The 21761-nt window shown below is 42.5% G+C and overlaps 2 protein-coding genes across 2 annotated transcripts; one reads left to right on the plus strand and one right to left on the minus strand.

Moving 5' to 3' along the window:
• Nucleotides 1-349: 349 nt before the first annotated feature.
• Nucleotides 350-5497, minus strand: fads2 (fatty acid desaturase 2). Its single transcript, XM_041939229.1, has 12 exons — nucleotides 5246-5497; nucleotides 4285-4395; nucleotides 3725-3922; nucleotides 3542-3643; nucleotides 3208-3333; nucleotides 3032-3092; nucleotides 2875-2951; nucleotides 2595-2692; nucleotides 1805-1901; nucleotides 1634-1713; nucleotides 647-772; nucleotides 350-401 (listed from the first exon to the last, which is right to left on the minus strand). Exons 1-12 carry the CDS (start codon nucleotides 5453-5455, stop codon nucleotides 350-352), a joined length of 1338 nt encoding a protein of 445 aa, XP_041795163.1. The 5' UTR covers nucleotides 5456-5497.
• Nucleotides 5498-20573: 15076 nt separating this feature from the next.
• On the plus strand, nucleotides 20574-21761 carry LOC121608523 (leucine-rich repeat-containing protein 10B). Its single transcript, XM_041939831.1, has one exon. The coding sequence runs from the start codon at nucleotides 20574-20576 to the stop codon at nucleotides 21759-21761; it is 1188 nt and encodes a 395-aa protein (XP_041795765.1).

The following is a 21761-nucleotide window of genomic DNA, read 5'->3' on the forward strand; positions in this document are numbered from 1 at the left end:
CTGCGCAATTGTCATGTTTTATTATTCAAACTTTATCACACGATGAATAAAGAAAAAAAAACATCACTTTAAATAACTCACAATCAGTTTTCACAATTGTATTTATAACACCATACCATCAAGATACTGTAAGGCAATGTAGAGAAAAATCCTGAAAGCACTAAAAAAAATCCTGCACAGGATGTGAAAAGACTGAATTATGACACCAGATAAGAAAATCTCATTCCCACACTATTATTAGAAAACCAGAACAAGATGCCATCCAGCTTATAAAACCAGATACAATCAATGCATGACGCAGAAGAGGAGAAAGAGGTCACTCCTGTCAGGTACCGTATACAGAAGAAGATCATTTATGAAGATATGCATCAAGCCAGAGGTCTCCTGAGTTTTTCAGTGACCTGGAGAAGAAAAATCCAACACAAAACATCAGTTAATCAATAGAAAGAATATCAGGTAAGTGGCTGATCACCCTTTGTCCGACAGGAAAAAGAGTCCTGAAAGAATTTATATTTTATGAAACACCTGAGAATTAGTCTTTACAATTCATTCCTTCATTTAGGAAATTTGTTAATACAAAATTTTGGCTTTTGTCAAACTCAATGTGTCTCATCCTGCCAGTAAATGATGTACAACTACGACTCACCTGATAACATCAGCGAGGCCTTGCCACATGGTTTTCACCTGGTAAGGAATCCCATGTTTCTCACACAGAGCGTGGACCAGCGGGGCCACCAGGTGGTAGTTGTGGCGCGGCATCGTAGGAAACAAACTTGAGACACAAGAGGAAAAGATGAGAAGACAGCATCTGAACTGGATTTTATGTAATCTACTTTTTACTCTGTTTGCTGGTCAATAATTGAAGCTGTAGTTCACCATGAAATGATTCTCATTTAAAGCAGATTCACAGGAAATAAAAATGACTGCAGTCAGAAGGTTTTTTACTTTTCCAAACTACAGAGCAGGGTCATATTTACTCATTTCTACAAGCACGAGATGTCGGCTTCATGTCTTCAGATGGATCATGTTGTGTTTTGTTCTGTTTCCCCTTAAACACCCTGAAAACTGTTTTTTCTCAACCAGCTTCTTACTATGAGTGATGGTGTCCAACATGAATATTTTCATATTTTGTATTTTTTTTCTTCCTGATGATGCAGATGATCTCGGGTTGTGACTGTTTTTAATAAATAATCAAACAAGAAAGTAGACTTTGGTTGTTCCACACTTAGTCATGAATTTGTAATGTGATCAGAAATACTAGATAGTTTCAGGGGTTTTAAGTCGTTTTTAGTTTGTTAAAATCATCTTCTTCCACACTGTCATGTCAGGATATTCCACAGCAGCTTGTTCCAACTCTTTACTGAAGCGTTAAGCTAATATTCAAATAATTTTAGACACATTTCTCCAAAACTCAGGCTGACATAAAGTATTTTTGAAAGCTTTGGGTTCTCCACTGGAATTTTAAACCAAACTTCAGTATGTTTGGCTGCGCAGTTCGAGTTTGTAACGGCTGGCTGCTGCTTTACAAAGGGCTGAATTGTTTGTATTATGATTTATGGTGGTATTATGTGGCTAAATAGCACTCAGAACACAGAGTTTGTTCAATGCTCTTCAGACTCGATCACTGACTTACTGGTGTTCGATTTGAAAGTTGAGGTGTCCGCTGAACCAGTCGTTGAAGAGGGACTTCTCAATGTTACAGGTGGCTTGTAACTAAAGTAGAGGATGAGACCCGAGAGTGCAGTTAATACATCGGCGGCACCTACAGGTGACTGCCGGGAGCGTTTCATGATAAACCAGGTACCTGCATGGTCAGCCAGTCGTGGTGCTTCTCGTGGTCGATGTCCATCGGCAGATGATTCATCTGAGTCACCCACACAAACCAGTGGCTCTCCAAAAACCTTCATTCATAACAACACAACAGCACTCACTGGATTATGTGTTACAACAGGTGATCAAGGTATCCTCCACATAAGCCGTTCTTTATAAAGTGTAAGTTGTAGGAAACTAATAAGTTTATTTGAGTTGATAAGTTATTCAGTAATGATTAATAAATCACTGTATAAAAATAATTATTTCTGGTTGCCTTTCACTGGTGTTTATCCTCCTCCAGCATAACTTATTCTGTCTTTTTCAGCTCACCCTTTACTGGAAGTTTTAGTGATAAAAAATGTGTATCCTTGATGGTCTTAAATTGTTCAGTATCCAGAGCATGTGATGCAAGATATGCTTCACATCGGAGGTGTGTGTTTGTGTGTTTTGATGGCAGTATGTGTGCTATTATTCTATTAAGTGTGTAGAAGTGTATGGTGCATGTTTAAAGATAAGACAAGCGATAAGCATCCAAAGTTTCTCTTGAAACCATGAAAATGTGAGGTTTACAGGAATGCCTGTGCACGATGAAAAACTGTAATATCACAAAATTCCTTTTAATTAAGAATTCACCTTTAATAAAAGTGCTGCAGAGCATCCAGCCCAAGAACGACTAATCCATCATTGAAAAAAGCTCTCAGCTGATCCATCAGATACAACATATTAACACTCCATACAGTTACGTCTTGTTAGAAAGTGTCAGCAGAAACAGTTTGAGTTACCTGACGAAGCTGATGAGCGCCACCGAGCCAAACAGGCCATACAGCGGTACATAACAGCACAGGTAGCGAAGGTAGTAAGACATAGACCAAGCCAGATCCTTCACAAGACGAGAGGGTAAATATGATTTATGTAATATATCATAAAGGCTCATGACTCCCTGAAACTCATTGTGAACTTTCACTGTAATGTTTGTTTAACTTGAAAATATTGAAATGTTAATGGGACTATTAGCCTATGTGTGACCTGACATAGGCATCAAACACAAAGACAGCTTCTTACCACCCAGTCGTGGCGGGAAATCATGGTGCGTATAATCTGAATGTGGAAGTAAACCGGAATGAGAAGCGGTGGTCCGACTACAAGAGAAAAAAACAACAATTAATCCTGTAAAGTTTTTGCAGTTTCATTCTTTTTAAATGACTCCATGAGGACATACCAAGGAGGAAGTACTGGTGTTGGTGATGATAGGGCATATATTTGATCTTTTTAATGCCGTACTGTAACAGAGAGGAATACAGAGTTAGACTGAGCAGCTGCTGGAGGATTAAATACTTGTTAATATTGGATGTTCAAGGGCTCTATTAAGAAAACAGCCAGCTTTGTGCAGCTTGCCTCCACCGGCTGAGTGGTTCCAACTACAAAGACGTGCAGCATGTTGACATCGGGATCCTTGCTGAAGATGTTGGGTTTAGCGTGATGCTGGAAATGGCGATGATTCCACCAGTTGGCAGAGGCTCCCTAAGAAAACAATCAAGATTGAAGTTTTCGACCTCGCCAACCATAATTGGCAAACCAGTAGGGTGGTGCTACGGTGGCAAGACATATCACAGGTGTGCCATAAAACCTATATTGAAGCCTGACACTGCTTCTAGAAATGTCATTTTGATGAACAGACATGATTTTTGGGAAAAGAAAAAATATATATAGAACCAGGAATACAAATTACCTTTAAATGACCGATGACAAACTTTTGCAACATGTGATTCCAGCTGGACTTCTTGAAGACTGACAGGTGGCCGAAGTCATGCTGCAGCCATCCGGCCTGCGACTGGAGAAGAAGTAGAGAAGCCGGCGTTTTAGTATTTGTTTGGAGCAGAATTTGACTTTGAGACAATAATGTTCTCGTCACCTGTGCGACGGCCAGCATGATGGAGCACAGGAACGTCAGCGTCCAGCTGGTTCCCCAGAGCCAGATGATGAGCCAGGCGAGGGCCTCCAGCAGCAGGATGTGACCCAGGTGGAGGCAGAAGAACAACGGCCGAGCTCGGAACAGACCGTCGCGCTCCGCCTGCGCGCGCAAAGTGTGGAAATCCTGTATGATCGCTGCCTGAGAGCAGAGAAGAAGAAATATACACATTCTGTTAAGCTCAAAAGACGACGCGCTGATGTGACATTTGTTCTGGAAAAACATCCAGAACATTGTCATCCAATAGCGTTCGAGGATGCGCAGCAGGTTTTTGGTGGCTTGAGTTATTAGACAGCTAACGAAACACGAGCGTGCAGAATCTCAGATGTGCCAGAACACTGTAAGACTCATGAATAACAAAGCAGATCTGTGAACGGTTGTGACCTCCTTTTCCTCAGGTGTTTCAGTACACGGTGTTCATCCTGCCATGCTGTCACACTGACACTAAAGCCGCCACGCGAACAACGTGAGGTTTTATGTGAAGAATCTGAGATGGATCTCACATTTTTGTTTCGGTCCTGGCTGGGCTCTGTCGATGCCAGCTCTCCAATCAGCAGGGGCTTCAGAAACTTTTGCACAAACTTTAAATCCGGGTGAAAAGAAGTGAACGCCTCCTGAAACACAGAAATGAAAAATCTGGTCAGTGACGCAGTAAATAAAAGAGATGTACATGTATCAGCGGTGGAAGAAGTGCCCAGATCATTTACTTAAAGTGACGTTACCAGTGCAACAATATAAAAACAAAGTACTGCATTCAACATTGTTCTTAAGATAACAGAAGTACTATCAGCAAAGTTTACTTCAATGTCAAAAGTAAAAGTACTGGTTCTGCAGAACTTGTGAGTACTAATGCATCAATGTGTGAGCAGCACTTTATGTCAGAGCTACTTTCCACTACTTTATATACAGTTGGGTAGTTTAGTCCAGTGGTTTCCAACCTAAGGCTCAGGGTCCTTACAGTGGGTCATGTGATAAATCTGACTTGTCTTAAGATGATTGATGGGACACAGAGGGAGAGGAAAATGCTGCACAAATGTGCAATATTTTCTTCAACATTACATTTTTTGTGAAATATTGGATCATTTTACTACTTTTTGACCTTTAACAGTTAACTAAATGACAATATTTGAGGAATTTAAATAGAAAATGTATCTTTTGTTGAACTGCTTACAAGACAACTGAAAGGTGACAAGGGGTCCCGTCTAGTCACTATTTTTTGTAAGAGGTCACAAATCAAAAAGGCTACAAACCTTTAAAATCTAAATCAGTTCACTTTAGCTGTCAGATAAATGTAGTTTAGTGCCGCAAGTATGAAGCTGCATGAAATGGAAATACTCAAGTAAAGTACCTTTGAGTAAATGCATTTACATTGCACCTCTGATATTTATGGAAAAAACACAACAAAAACCACTTATATTCTCAGGAAATGTGTTAATTATAATGACAATGAAAAACCCATATTACTGTGGCATCCTCTCCAGCGTAGTGGCTGATGACCCGTAACCCTCCTGGGTGCCTTTTGGCCCACTGTGTGATGTTGTAGACCTTTCGATCGATGACCAGCCACTGGTCATTCCTGTTGCAGTGGCTCTGCACCTCCTCCCAGGTGTAAACACCAGCAGCTCGACCGCTGCCCAGCTCTCCTGGCTCTGTCAGCTGGCCTCCACCCCCCATCCTCGCTGCCGTCTCTGGCCTGGATCCACCTGCACACTAAAGGTCCAGTCAGCCACAGAGTTTGACACCTGGGTGTGAATATGGCGTGTTTAACGTCACTCCGGCTGTCACAGATTGTGCAGAGGGAGCAGTACACTTTTTAACCTGTTGCTCTCTTTACTTTAACCACCCGGCTGATTGTAACACAAGTGAAGTGAGACAAAGAGCTGGGCAACATCTTCACTAATAATTGATGATGAAATCCGACAACCAGGAGGCAGTTTGGTGAGGCAGGGCGGATTTTCATCTATAGAGTTGGCATAATTTGCATTTATCGATATAAACTATGCATGCAAATGCAAAGTGCACATCATCAAAAAAATAAATTCTGCACATAATCTATATTTAGCCTGCATGCGCGCTTTAGACTTTTCATTTTCATAGCAGCGCATTGAGACAATAAGTCCGTCATAATATGCGGTTCACGAGTATAAACAGGACACAAAGCGATCATATGAAGCCGCAAAGAGTCTGTGGAATAACGTTTATCGCCTGAGTATCGATTAATTCAACATGAGAGGCAGATAGCGGGTGGCAGGCCGTCCAGCCTGCAGGCCCGCTACATGGAGATGAGAGATATTTCAGACTTACAGTCTCCGGGTTGTGGCTACTGTCCTCGGGTTTTAGTCACAGCAACACACCGCCTCACTTCGTGCGCTCCGGTTCCGTTCACATCCATTTTAAACCGTCGACATCCCCAAATTCATCCCGTGTCTCCCACAATATGCTCCCGGACTCATTCACCCACTCGTTCAGTACAAATTCCGAGCCGATCATTCGAGGGTTTCTGGGCCAATCGGCGCACAGTATGTCCTGGACCACTGGCTGATGTGCAATAGGCTCAATAAAGAGCTCATCTGAATATGACAGAGTCGTCTGCGCGCTCAGACGGAAAGAGTCTGCGGGAACACGTTGCTCTTACAGCTCCTTCACTGTGCACAGCGGCGGAGGAGGGAGAGAAGCAATGCCACCGTGCAAAAATACCCTGCTGCATGGAAAAGTCCTGCATTCAAAGTCTGCATCAAGTCCTGCTTGTGCACAATGGCTCATTTCAGGACAACAGTATATTAGTGGATTCTCAGTATTGGTGCATTATTGTGTTCTGCACATCTCTTTAATGTTGCAGCTGGTACAGGTAGAGCTAATTCAGTTACTTCATACACTACAGAGGAGTTTAATCTATAATAATATATCATAATTTATTAGATGATGTATGGCATTTATTAGTGACCTGAAAAGCAACTAGTAATTCATTTTGTCAGATAAATGTAGTGGACTAAAAAGAACAACATGGTGGAGTAAAAGTATAAAGTAGCATAAAATGGAAATACTCAAATAAGTAGTACAGTGCTTGAGTAGATATACTCAGTTACATTCCACCACTTAGAACTATATTATATATTATATATTGTTTAAGTCATAGTTTGAAGTATTTTACTGGTGAACCATGGTTTGTTTGCACGATCTGACTGGAATCACTGAGCATTAATAGCTTTGTTGCTCACAGAGTCACCCTTTATGCCCCAAATGACCGGAAGCCTCCATGAGAGCAATCAGCTGATTTATGTTGGAGTAGTAATCTGAAAGGTAGAAAATACAGAGCACACCACACATTTAGCAGAAATGCTCCACATGAATCTATGATCGCTTCAGTCCCCAACAACAACAACAGCTAGAAAAACGTACCCACCTTTGTCTGTTGCTGTAAGTAGGCAGCGGTTGGCCAATGAAGCCTCACTTCTTAAAGATGTTAATGAAAGTGATCATTATTTTTTTCCCCAATATTTTTATTGGCATTTATTTGTTATTACATTTGTAGCATACCCTCCGAAAGATGGTAAGAGACTCGACTGATGGTTTTTAGTGTTTATTCCTTTCTTCAAATTTCACAATAAACCAACGTGAGAACTTGTAAGAAAACAAAGAAAACAACAAATCACATCTCTAATACCATTTCCTATATAACAACTGGTAAACAATCACAGTGCAAGCGTAACTGAATACTCAGCAACATATCGTAAGATCGCTAAACATATGAGCAACAAGCTAGCGTAAATTTCCTACACATACACATTGTTAAAAAATATAATTGCAATCACACACCAACCTTGTGCCTCTTCGGGGGGTTGCTAAAATATACGTTGTTTCCGTCACGTTTTTGTTTTGCTGCTTCACGTGTGTTTACCCTTGCTTACCTTACAATCAACTTTAGAATTTTACCGTCAAATCGTTCATACCGTTTTCATGGCTGAATTTTCCCGGCGACACTATTAAACCGGAAGTACAATATAGTGCTTTCAAAATAAAATCTTGCACTCTTAAGATGAACCCTTTTAGCTCTTAAATGAACAAAATATACACATACATATAGATGAAATTACATTTTTTAGCACAACTCTAATCATGAAATATATTTATAAAGAATCATGTCAAAATACTATTTGTTTCTCTCCAATGAACTCATAAACAGTGCAAGCTGCCCTCTGGTGGACAAAACGAGAAACAGCAAGCGCAAAACACAAAGTGGGTTTGCTACACTCCCACCAAAATTATGAATGCTTCACATTAAATGATGTGAACAAAGAATAATTTTCTCAGTAAGAGTGTCATTGTCTTTATGTAGCCACAGTTTAAGAAGCTTCAAACAGCAGAACTAACTTCTGCACTGGGCGTTCTAAAATAGAAGGTTTGGCAAGACGCTCACCTTTCCTGTTCAGACTCTTATCTCCTACAGAGATTTTCACCCTCCTCACAAGTCCATCCTTACCACTGACAGTCTCTATGACTCTTGCGAGTCTCCATTCACTTCTGGGTAACAGTTCATCTTTGTCCATCACTATATCACCCACCATTAAATTTCTCTTTGGCGTGTGCCACCGCTGTCTGGTGGCGATATTGTGCAGGTATTCTCGTTTCCACCTGCTCCAGAACTGGTCTGCAAGAAACTGCACACGACGCCATCTTTTTGCTCCATATAAGTCCTCTTTGGGGAATGTGCCTGGTGGAGGGAGTGCTGCGCTGGACTTCATGTTAATCAGGTGATTCGGGGTTAGTGGTTCAAGGCTGTCAGGGCAGTTCAAGTTATCAACAGTGAGGGGTCGACTGTTGACTATAGCCATAGCTTCGTACAATACAGTCCTTAATGAAGCATCACTGAGCCTGCCTTGAGAAAGAGACAGAGTAGAGCTCAGGACACTTCTGACAGTCTTTATCTGGCGCTCCCACACGCCTCCAGTGTGACTGGCATGGGGTGCATTCATGATGAAGTCACACTGTTTTTGTGACAGGAATGTGTTCAGTCTCTGTGTGTCAAGCTCTTGCAATGCTGTTTTGAATTCATTCTTAGCACCGACAAAGTTAGTGCCCTGGTCACAATGAATTTGTCGAACTGCACCTCGAAGAGCAATAAAGCATCGCAGGGCGTTGATGAAAGTGTCAGTGGACATATCTTCCAACATCTCGATGTGAATGGCTCGTGAGCAAAAGCAAGTAAAGAGCAGTCCGTATCGCTTATGCTGCTTCCTTCCCTGTGTAGTCGTGAAAGGGCCAAAGCAGTCCATTCCACAGTATGTGAAAGGAGGGGAGGGCTCGACACGTTCAACAGGTAAGTCACTCATTCTTTGACACTCTGCAGCTCTTCTGAGTTTACGACAAGTTACACACTGATGGATGTATGATGCCACTGCTCTATTCATTCCTGGAATCCAATATCCGCTGCCTCTGATTTCATTGATTGTGAATCCTTTTCCCTGATGTTTTGTCCTTTCATGGTTGTGAGCGATTATTAACTTTGTCACATGGTGCTCTTTAGGAATGACAATTGGATGCTTGAAAGAGTCAGTAAGTGACGAGTGGCAGAGTCGTCCTCCCACCTTAACGAGACCATCTGCGTCGAGAAAAATATCAAGGTGGTGTAATTTGTTGTGACGCTGTAGTTGATTACCTTTGCTCAACAACTTGATTTCCACTTCATACGTTTGTCTTTGCAGATCTCTGATGATGACATGCTTGGCACTTTCTCTTTCGCTCACTGTAGAAAGGGTCTGTGATGTCATCCCTTTTGCTCTCCGAAGCAGACGAGCTACAGCTCTGGTAGCTCGGGACCATGATGAGAACTTGGACAGACGGTCAACAAGACTCTTTATTTCTGTGGTTTTTGTTTGCAGGGTTTGTGCCCTTTTGACTTCTGGATCCCCGATGGAGAGGTCTGGTACTGCATCATTTACTCTGGGTATCTCCCTTTGCCAGAGGAACATGGGGCCGGTGAACCAGTTGGATGCAAGTAGGTCATTCACAGTTTTACCTCGAGATGCTCCATCTGCTGGATTCTCATCCGTAGGAACGTAGCACCACTGCTGGGGATTTGTGGAGTGGCGGATTTTCTGGACTCGGTTGGCGACAAAGGTGTGAAATCTCCGAGCATCATTATTTATGTAGCCTAACACCACCTTTGAATCCGTCCAAAAGTATTCTTTCACATCAACAATTCTCAATTCTTCTCTGAGCATGTTGCTGATGGAGACGGAAATCACTGCTGCGGTTAATTCGAGCCGTGGTATTGTAGTCACTTTCGTGGGGGAAACACGAGCCTTTCCTATCACCAGTGAGCAGTGAATCTCTCCTTTCTTGTTCTTGACTCTCAGATAAGAACATTGGCCATATCCGCTGGTGCTCGCATCTGAGAAGTGGTGTAACTCAGTTTCAACAACTTCCCCAAAGTTGGCAGGTAAGTAACAGCGAGCTATTTTTACCTTTTGCAAGTTGATGAAGTCATGTTTCCAACTCTCCCACCGTGGTCTGAGTCTTTCTGGCAGGGGTTCATCCCAGCCAGTGCCTTGGTTGCACATTTCTTGAAGGATTCTCTTCCCGTTGAGGACATATGGTGCGAGAAAGCCGAGAGGATCATATATGGAAGCAACAGTTGATAATATGCCTCTACGTGTGGCTGGTTGGTCCTTTAAGGTGCTGTTGAATCTGAAGCAGTCCTCCTTTACACTCCATTGGATTCCTAAAGCTCGCTCCAGTGTGTCACTGAATGTCAAATCCCTTGTCTTTGCCTCTGCTGCACATTCTGATGGGGGAAGGCTCTGCAACACAGCATGGTTATTTGACACAAATTTGTGGAGACGGAGACCCCCTTTAATGCATATCTCCCTTGCTTCCTTTGCCAACTGAATGGCCTTTTCCACAGTGTCGGTACTTGTTACCCCATCGTCCACATAAAAGTCTTTTGCAACAAACTGGGCACCTGCTGGGTGTGAGTGGCTGTGCTCTTTTGCTAAATATTGGAGTCCATAGTTCGCACACCCAGGCGATGACACCGCCCCGAAAAGATGTACTTTCATGCGGTACTCTTGAGGTTGTGTGGTGGTATCTCCATCTTTCCACCAGAGGAACCGGAGGTAGTTGCGGTCTTCCTCTTGGACGTGAAACTGGTGAAACATTTTCTCTATATCACATAGAAAAGCGATGGGATGCTGTCTGAACCGTATGAGGATGCCTGTCAAGTTATTAATCATGTCTGGCCCTGGGAGTAGATGTTCGTTTAGGCTAGTGCCACAGTATTTTGCAGAGCAATCGAACACGACACGCAGTCTGTCAGGCTTCTGAGGGTGATATATGCCGTGATGTGGAATATACCACCGCTCACCTTCAGCTCCATCTGTCGGCACCTCTTCCACGTCACCTCTCTGTATGATTTCCTTCATGTACGTTGTGTAATCTCTTTTGTATTTCTCATCTTTGCTGAACTTTCGCTGTAAATGGTTGAGCCTGATTTCAGCGAGCCTTTTGTTGTCAGGTAAAGATGGCCGTTCTTTAAAAGGAAGAGGCATTTCGTAGTGACCCAGGGCATTTTTCTTTATTCCATCTTTGAGTTTGCTCAAGAACATGAGATCCTCTTGTGAGACAATTTTGTCATCTCCTTTAGTGTCCTTGAAGTCTGACTCCAGTACACTTATCACATCCATTGGCGTTACTGGAGGGAGTTCTTTTACTGCAACTCTGTGACATAGACTGGATTGACTTTCATTGAGGCCAGGTGTGGAGCAGCCCACAATACTCCACCCCAAGTCTGTGAGGACGGCATAGGGCTCGTTGTCCATTCCATCAATCATTTGTCTGGGTTTTATTGCTCTGGGACAGTTGTACCCGATGAGGAGTCCCACATCACAGCTCAGGAGAGGTGGCATCTGATCTGCGATTGCTGCTAGGTGAGGCCATTGTTTCGCTGTTTGATGGGTAGGTATGTGATCACGATTCAGGGGGATGCAGTCTTTTGTGTAAGAAGGAGGAAGGTCGATGTAAACACTTGAACTATAGCCTCTGACGCGGAGTCCCTCTACTCTCTCACTTTTCATAATCGTGCTCTTTCCCAACATCGTAGTAAGCCTCAGTTGTACAGGAAAAGTGACTGGTTGCAATTCATCACTTACTTCTCTCTCAATGAAGGTGCTGTCACTTTGGGTGTCTAGCAGTGCATAGACTAGCTGCTCCTTGGATGGCTGCATAGCAGAGGAGACCCACACAGGTACGATCATGGATGTGTTGCATGACTGATCTTCTTTAGTGACACAGAGTGGGCTAGCAGTCACGATTTCATTTGCACAGTTTGAAGCTGCAATCAAATTAGCTGTAGATTTCTTTCTGTCCATGGCTACAGGTCTGTCCTTTTCTTCATATCTTTTGTAGTTTTCATCATGTAGACAGGTAGGATGCCTTCCTTTACACAGCTCACAAGTGTGACGGTGACGACATTCTTTGGCACTGTGACCAGGTTTGACACATCCATAACACAGCTTATTGTCTTTTATGAACTCTCGTCGTTCATTGAGGGAATTTTCCTTGAAACTCGTACACTTGGGTAGTTGATGCTTGTCGTCTTTGCACCACATGCAGGGAGGCCTTTCTTTTCCAGCATTTGACCTCGAATTTTCAGTATTTGCGTTTGTTTGAGTGCTGAAAACACTTACTCTGTTTCCCTTAGTTTCACTTGTGCTTCTTTTGACATGGGATGAGTTAGATGAGTGCAGAGCATGCAGGGACGTGATTGGGTTACATGCTATCTCCGCTTCAACTGACACAAATGTGGCAAAAACTTCGAAAGTGGGAAAGTCTTCACCTTCCATGAGGGCTATTGAGACCTGGCGATTCCAGCGTGCTGCTAGCCAATCTGGGACTTTCTGTGTCAGCTTTTGGTTCTCTTCACAATCATTCAAGATTTCCAAACCTTTTACGTGAGGCATGGCTTGGAGACAGGCATTTAGGAAATCAGAGAAAGCCCTTAATCCTTCAGCGTCTTTGTTTTGCACCTTTGGCCATTTTGACAGCTTGTCCCGGAAGGCCCTTTGGATGACGAATGGCTGCCCGAAGCGCTGGTTGAGCTTATTCCATGCATCTTTGTATGCTTCATCATCGTCTCGGTAAAAGGTGCCTTCAATACATTTGTGTGCAGGGCCGCTGACATATTTCTTTAAATAATAAAGTTTGTCGGCTGGCGAAATACCTTTCCTGTCTATCAATGACATGAATGAAGCTCTCCATTCAATGTAGTGGATAGGGTCGCCACTAAACACAGTGGGCATTGGCATGGGGAGTCTGTTAATGGTTATGCTGTCTTGTATCGCTTGGGCTAGAGAGGAGATGTCATTGGAGGGATTTGGTGGGGCAATGAAAGGGCTTTGGTCATGCACAGAGGGAATAACAGGGTCTTGTCTGATGTGTTGACTGTCTAGTCGCTGCAAGGGCTGACTGTCGACTTCCTGATTGATTTCTCTGTCGTAGCTCTCTAGTCTGACACGTGCCACCTGTATGTCTCTTTCTGCTTGTAAACGTTCTAACTCAAACTCCATCATCCTTATTTTTTCTTTCTGCTTTCTTTCTTCCTCCATTAGTTTACATTGAGTCTCCTTTGCAGCAAGCTCTGCGGCTGCTTCAGCTCTTTTTGCGGCCATGACTGATTCAGAAGAATGACTGCTAGTTGACTGAGAAGCAGTGCCATATATGGAGTGGGCATAGTCATGGGCCTGTAGCTCACGGAGTTTCTGCCTTTCACGCTCTGCATCAAAGTCATCATCTATTCCAGATAAGCGTTCATTTATTATTTTCATAATGTCTCTGGTGACGGCATCACAAGCATCTATTTTGCGTCTTAGATCCGTAGATGGTGTTGTGTCTTGTCTTATTTCGTGGTAAACTTTCATTATGTTATCCTTTCCATTTTCAATGTTGTCTGCCATTTTAGCCAGTTCCATATCTGACGTGGTTTTCTTTAAACTTTCTTTGGTTGATCTGATTTGAAGTTTCCATTGTTCATAAAGACTAAGCAGCCTTTTTCTCTTTTTACTCTGTTCTTCGTTTTGGTAGGCAAGAAATTTCTCTGTGGGTACACTTTTGCGTGATGAATGACGTAATGTCTTTAATTCCTCTGTGTCCTCCATTTCATGTTCCAGCTCAACTAACTGTTTTCTTTTAGTCTCAGTTAGCGCCTTTAATTCCTGCCTTGACAACAAGCCTTCTTCATCTCCTTGATTTAATAATCCTCTATTTTCCTCAATTTCTGCCTTTAGTTTATTTATCCGTTCCTTTAAGGCATCCATTTTGACTGTAGTTGTCTTCCTTACCGTCCCATGACGATGCTGCAGCGCTGCTCCGTGTCTTGACGATTGTATAGCTCACAAACAGCTGATGTTGCATACAAGTTGTCACTGGTCCCTCGCTGGGTGAAGTTCTCACTGTAGCATACCCTCCGAAAGATGGTAAGAGACTCGACTGATGGTTTTTAGTGTTTATTCCTTTCTTCAAATTTCACAATAAACCAACGTGAGAACTTGTAAGAAAACAAAGAAAACAACAAATCACATCTCTAATACCATTTCCTATATAACAACTGGTAAACAATCACAGTGCAAGCGTAACTGAATACTCAGCAACATATCGTAAGATCGCTAAACATATGAGCAACAAGCTAGCGTAAATTTCCTACACATACACATTGTTAAAAAATATAATTGCAATCACACACCAACCTTGTGCCTCTTCGGGGGGTTGCTAAAATATACGTTGTTTCCGTCACGTTTTTGTTTTGCTGCTTCACGTGTGTTTACCCTTGCTTACCTTACAATCAACTTTAGAATTTTACCGTCAAATCGTTCATACCGTTTTCATGGCTGAATTTTCCCGGCGACACTATTAAACCGGAAGTACAATATAGTGCTTTCAAAATAAAATCTTGCACTCTTAAGATGAACCCTTTTAGCTCTTAAATGAACAAAATATACACATACATATAGATGAAATTACATTTTTTAGCACAACTCTAATCATGAAATATATTTATAAAGAATCATGTCAAAATACTATTTGTTTCTCTCCAATGAACTCATAAACAGTGCAAGCTGCCCTCTGGTGGACAAAACGAGAAACAGCAAGCGCAAAACACAAAGTGGGTTTGCTACAACATTAAAAAACAAATTTAATGAACAATTGGACCACATTAACATAGGTCACAGATCAACAATTGAACATTCAAACACACACACACACACACACACACAAAGTGATCATTATTGATTGTGTTGGAAGTTTTTGTTGACCATAATGGATGTTACCGCTGATATTCCTGAGGCTATTCCTCTAAACATTAAGGCTAGAGCCAACATAGAGGCGCTAGCAGGTTTATTTTCTTGGTTTGGGTTGCCAAAGCAAGTGCAGTATGAGCAGGGAAGCAATTTTGTGTCTGGAGTATCTCAGGATGTCATGTGAGAGGTTTTCACAAGCAGTTTCATTTGCATATCGTCCCCAGTCCCAAGGAGCTCTTGAGCAGACTCTGAAAACTATATTAAAGACCTAAAGCGTTCAGGGAAGAGGCCGTGGTGCATTAGCCGTGGGCTGTACCAGGTGAAACGGCGAGCGTCTGGCTTGACTGCATCATTTTGTGGTCCCAACACTGTTTCCAAAAAAGGGGGCAAAAACGACGTGATCAGCACTCCTGAGGGCAGGAGAAAAACCAGATTGTGACATGCTAACCTGTTAAAGAAATGCCCGGGTCATTCACATGGCCCGTCTGTCACCTGTGCAGCTGTGGGGCAGATATCTGAAGAGGATGCAGGTGGAAACTGTTGGGCCAACCTGAAGAACTCTGAGGCTCCAAAGTCGCTTGATGATCAACTGGTGCATCTATCAGCACAGTGGCAGTCTTCTCCCCCCAGGACACACGTCTCTAGATGTCCATGATGCTGATGTTGGCAGTGCGATGCCAATCAAACAACACCCATACAGGCCAGCAGCCTCTAAGCTGCATAGTTCGAGGGAGGAGTTGTCTTATATGTTGAACATTGCAACATTAGCAACATATCACTGAGGCGGAAACAACATTCTTCTGTCTTCCTAAAAAAAATAAGCTACATTTCAAAAAAGCACTGAGTGAAAGTGGCTAAGGTTAATCACATTACCAAAAATATGTTGATTTTAATTGTGGAATATCATTTTGTCACAGTAAAATTCAACCTTAAAGGCATAATGAGACAGATTTTCCCCCAAAAAAAACAAAACAATGTATACACTCATACAAGAATAAGGCTGCGTCCTCGTCGAGGCCATGGTGGGAGATGAGAACCGGTGAGGCTGGTAACCATCATGGTGAGGCTGGTAACTAGCATGCCTAGGCTAACTAGATTAGCTACTGGCTTGGGTGGTCATTTTTTTTTCTTTTGTATTTTATTGGTGGATTGGAGCCAAATGAAGTGCATTACTGCCACCTACTGTAGAAAAATAGGATTTATCTAGATTCTTTCAATAATTATATATATCTTTAAAGTGCATTATTAGTGTCATCATTATTATTATTTATTATTATAAGGGTTAGGGTTGTAAGTCGCACTGAGAACACAAAACCTGCTTTTCACGGGAGCCCTGGCCAAAATTGCAGCATTACAGTATTTCAAGCTACATGCATGCAAGCATTTAAAGTATCAGAGTATCATCTCATCTATCAACCAACATATTATGAAATAGGACTATTGCAGTTCCCTCCATCACCAGCAGATGGTGCAGATGTGTTCCTTTAATCAGACACCTTCCTTGACCTCATTCAACCCAGAGGATATGTCACCACAGTCTTCTGTTGCAACAGTGTCATATAATCCAAACGGGGGATTTCATCATTATTACGTTGCTCTTGGTATATGATAAAAAATGGCCAGTAATGTGTACATGTGTTTCAGTTTTTCTTGAATTGTTAGCTGTGTTTCCACATGTTTCCCACACCAGTCGGGTCATGCAGTGCTTCATCTGCATTCATCACATTCACCTCAGCAGTCACATCCATCCACTGCCCGAGGTCTCTGTCTGTCTGTCTGCTGCTTACAGTCCACTGTGTCATTTCAGGGTCGTTTCAATGCGATGCAGAAATTTGCAAATCAGCTCTTTTGGTCCTCAGCATATCAGACAGGATTATCCTCAAGCAGCGTACGGCCTGTCTCCCTGTTTGTCTGCTTCTTCTGCCACAGCTCATCAGGCTGACAGAAGCACTGCACATCTGACCCCAGCAGCTTTTCCAGGCTTTTCTTCAGTATCACATCCAGCAAAACAGACTGTCAATCAGAAAACCTGTCTGCTATTGTAAAGTATCCAATAAAGTCAGCGGCGGAGAGTAACTAAGAATAATTAGGATAATTTTGAGGTTTGGTAGTATTTCGAAACCTTCCACTCTTCTGCATGTCAAGTACTTTCTACTCCACTAGATTTATCTAAAGGCTGAGACTTTCTAGTAAGATTTTACATTCAAAACATTTGAGGGTCTCATCAAATATGATGCACTGCAGCAGATTAAACAACCCACAAGTGGTGTCAGCCTAAGCAGCACCTGCTCCTCAAACAATAATACTGATAACACATTAATGCATTCATAATTTTAGAAGAGACACTCATCTACAATGAGTACTTCGACCTTAGATATGTAAATACATGTTGCTGCCAGTACTACACAGTGTCAGAAGAATTCAGATCATTTGCTCAAAATAGCAATAATCACAATGTAAAAGTACTGCGTTACAAGTAAAACTTCCTGCATTGAAGTAAAACTTGAATGAACAATGCGGAATGGCCCCTATCATGTTATATTACTGTTGTATTAATATATTTTTATTGCCGCACTCTTATATCATTCTTATTACTGATGCTTTAATTTAGTGGCATTGTAATGTTGTAGAGGTGGTCAACGTCTGTAATAATAACCTACATCATTTTTTTATAAATTGATTATATGTTTTGGGTATAATATTAAAGGTATAATATTTCTGTGAAGTATCGAACACTAAAGCACAAAATTAAAATTCTAAATTAAAACACCTCAAACGTTTATTTTTGTACAGTACTTGATTACATTTGACCCGTTGTTCTCTACTCACTAGTAATGGAGTACTTTTCCACTGTTGTTAGCAGGAGAGGATGTAAATATTCCTCCTGGATAGTTAGCCTGGGCTGCAACTGCCCCTGCCCTTTTATTTAAAACTCGCTCTGGGCTCATCCAAATTTTGGAGCTATTTCGAGCCACAGTGTATGAATATGTTTTAGTCATGTCACATTCATTTCAATCTGGCCTGCATCTGAGTGGGTTTTGTTATCTATCTATCTATCTATCTATCTATCTATCTATCTATCTATCTATCTATCTATCTATAAGTTGGTTGTTGCCATTTGGTGAGACTTTAATTCCACTAAATTTATTTTAAGACTCTTTGCAGATCAAAAATTCAACAATTCATAAAATGCCACAATAAAACTATAAAAAGGCATCAAAATACTGCTTATCCTAATGCATCAATAATTCAGGTTGAGCACAGTGAGGGTTGGGTGTTAAGTTTTACTGGTTATTTTTGTTATTTTTGTGTCTGTTCTGTGTCAGAGCAGAAAGTCACATGAAGTCTGTCAGTGCAGCTTTTTAATTGGTCTATAAAAACCTGCTGAAGCTTGTGTCTGTTTGATACAAACCAGCACTGGGGCTACCATCTTTGGAGTGTCCAGAAGACACTGATGATTGCTGGCCTTTTGCATTGTATTACGTATGAGCATGTATTTGCAGTAGTGGAAGAAGTGTTCAGATCCTTTACTTAGGTAAAAAGTAGCAATGCAACAATAAAAAAGATGTGGTTATACTCTGTTACAAGTTAAAGGTATGTAAACATCACGAACATGCACTTTAAGTGTCAAAATAAAAGCACTCATTATGCAGAATAATGACTCCTGTCCGTGTTATATATTTTTAATTGACTTTAGACTGTAGTTACAAAGGACAAACATATGCATAAACATATACATATACATATACAGTACAGTAATGATAAAAAAATGATGCATGGCAGGGATAAAGGGCAAGGTATCCAACTTACACATAACTTGGGGTTTATGTGTCTGTACAAAAATGAATTTTCGCAAGAGTAGCTCATAACTCTGCCTTCTATATACAGTTTAATCTAACTGTGACTCATATTTTAGAAACGAATATTTTGTTTTTTAGATTAAAACTTAATCTGCAAAATAATGGAGATGGATGTCCAAAGTTAAGATAAAAATAGTCAAATCAAGTAAAAGCACCTCACAAATGATAAAATTAAGTAGATGTACTTAGTTTCCACCAGTGTGCACTTTTTTGACAAGTGGCTTTAAAACTTTCTTTTTCATATATTGGTGCATGCAGTGTACAGTACATGGTGATTTGACAGAGATCAGATAGAATACACAGACAACGTGACAATAGGAATAGATGACAGAAAAGGTTCACACAATCACATGTATAACAAATTGTGCGCATCGAAAAAAGCAATGAGGAGAAATCAGTGTATATATGAGTCATACACATTTGCAGCACATGCATTTATGAGACAATATAATAAACAACAACAACAACAATAATAATAATAGAGACATGCAATACAAATATTGTAGTATGGAAAAAGGGTTGTGTGTATGTATGTATGTAAACAGAATAAACAAACAAATTGAATTTAACAAAAAGAGGGAAATGTTTAGTATTTAACATTTAACCTTTGTGTTTAACCCTGAAAGTTCTGCAGTTTCCTTATGAAACAGTTTTTAAACGTGTTAAAAAACATGAGCGACAGGAGAGAAAGTTTTTTTTTTTTTTTTAACTAGACTACTTTACTTTAACTAGACACACACACACACACACACACACATACTGACCATGTGATGTGAATGCCCTCTGCTCCGGTTACAGAGGGAGGAGGGAGGGAGGCAGCAACACAATGTAAACCTTCTCCCTGATGGAGAGAAGCGGCCAACATCAGGAGCGGAGTCACTCCGTCAGTGCGCAGTCTGCAGTCCGCAGGTTCACCGTCAAAATGTGCAGTTTCCTCCTCCAGCGCGGATTATAACTCCGGGAGACCTCGGCCTCTAATGTGCAGCAGCTGCATGAACTAGTGGACAGACTTCCATTAACTGTTTTTTTTCTGTGCCGGCGGCCAGGTCACTGAGCTGCGCGCACACTGTGGGCTCATCCAGCGCCACCCGGCAGGGACAGGGTCTGGAAAACTGACTATTTAGTGGACTAAAGTGGCGCGATTTCTTTCCTGCTCTGATAGAGAGGCCGGATCACGTGCTCAGGTGACCTCGAAGCTGACGTGTTATCTCTCTGTTAAAAGCCTCCAGGAAGTTAAAGAGGAGAGGAAAGGGTAAGGACTGCAAGAATTCAATTTCAGCTCAAAATTAAGCTGTACTTTGCTCAGTTCAACTCCCGCCAGCACTATTACTATTATTATTATTACTATTACTACTACTATTACTATTATTATTACTACTACTACCATTACTATTACTCCACAGTTTGTTAGATATTTTCTGCTCGTGTTTTCTGATGAAGGCACGAGCAGCCACCTGACAAATTGCCGTGCCATGGCTGCAAGAGTGTTAATTGGCCCGGACCATGATGCTGTTTGCAGCCGGTGGGTTGATCCACAAAAGAGCAGCAGCTTCCAGACTGAGGGTTAACTTGTCACAGACGCTACCTCATCAAATGACTCTGTCCTGACTCACATTGGAGTCAGGGGCTGCAGGCCACAGCATGGGCAACTCCTCCAGGAAGGAAGCGGGAGGCGAAGAAGGAGAGGAGGGGGGAATGGATGGCGAGGAGGCAGAAATCACAGAGAAGAAGAAAGAAGAGGAGGTGGAGATGGAGGAAGAGCTTCCACTGGGGGTGGAGGAGATGTTGGAGAGTGGGGATCCCGTGCTAGATTTGAGCTACCGTAAATTTAAGCGTCTGCCTTCACGTGTTTGTGGACTGCTGCATCTGGAGAAGCTGTATGTTTGTGGAAACAGCCTGCGCACTCTGCCGGACAGCATCACCCAGCTGCAGGGACTGCGGATACTCGCCCTGGACTTCAACAAGATGGAAGACGTCCCTGCGGCCGTCTGCCAGCTCACCAACCTAACCCGCCTCTATCTGGGGAGCAACCGGCTGATGACCCTCCCGCCTGAGCTGAGGAACCTGCAGAGTCTGCGCTGCCTGTGGATGGAGAGCAACTACTTCCAGAGGTTTCCACGGGAGCTCTACGACCTGCCCCACCTCAAGTCCCTTCAGATTGGAGACAACCGGCTGAAGACGCTACCCTCTGACCTCTGGCGTATGGAGGCTTTGAGGGGATTATGGCTCTACGGGAACCGCTTTGAAACCTTCCCCAAAGTCCTGCTGCGCATGGAGAACTTAGAGATACTAGACCTGGACCGCAACAAGATATCAGAGTTTCCCAGCCTGAAGCGTCTCCCGGCCCTGCGCCTGTTCTCCTACGACCACAACCCAGTGGACGCCCCTCCGAGGGTGTGCGAGGAGGTGCTCGTGGTTGGGGAAGGCGCCGCCGAGTTCTTGGATGAGCGCGAGGCCAGGAAAGAGAGACGTCGAAAGGCGGCGGAGAAGGAGGCCGAAGAGCTGGCTCTGGCAGGAGAGGAGCCGGTGATTCACGGCATCCTGAAGAACAGCAGCTCCAACTCCAAGCAAGCAGCCAGCGAAACTACGGTGACTTTAGGGGACGCGGACGTCAAAGAGGAAGAGGCGAAAGAGGGGGAGGGGGACACAGAGCCGGCAGTCATCGAGTATGACGGAGCTGAGCTTGAATATGACGAGGAGGGGGTTGAATATGAGACAGAGGAACTGATATGCGAGGGAGAGGGATTTGAGTATGAGGGAGAGGAGCTGGAGTACGAGAGGGCTCAGATGGACTATGAGTATGAGGAGGTGGAGGACTCGGGGAGATGA

The sequence above is a fragment of the Chelmon rostratus genome, chromosome 6 (assembly GCF_017976325.1).
Source record: "Chelmon rostratus isolate fCheRos1 chromosome 6, fCheRos1.pri, whole genome shotgun sequence".
Lineage (NCBI taxonomy): Eukaryota > Metazoa > Chordata > Actinopteri > Chaetodontiformes > Chaetodontidae > Chelmon > Chelmon rostratus.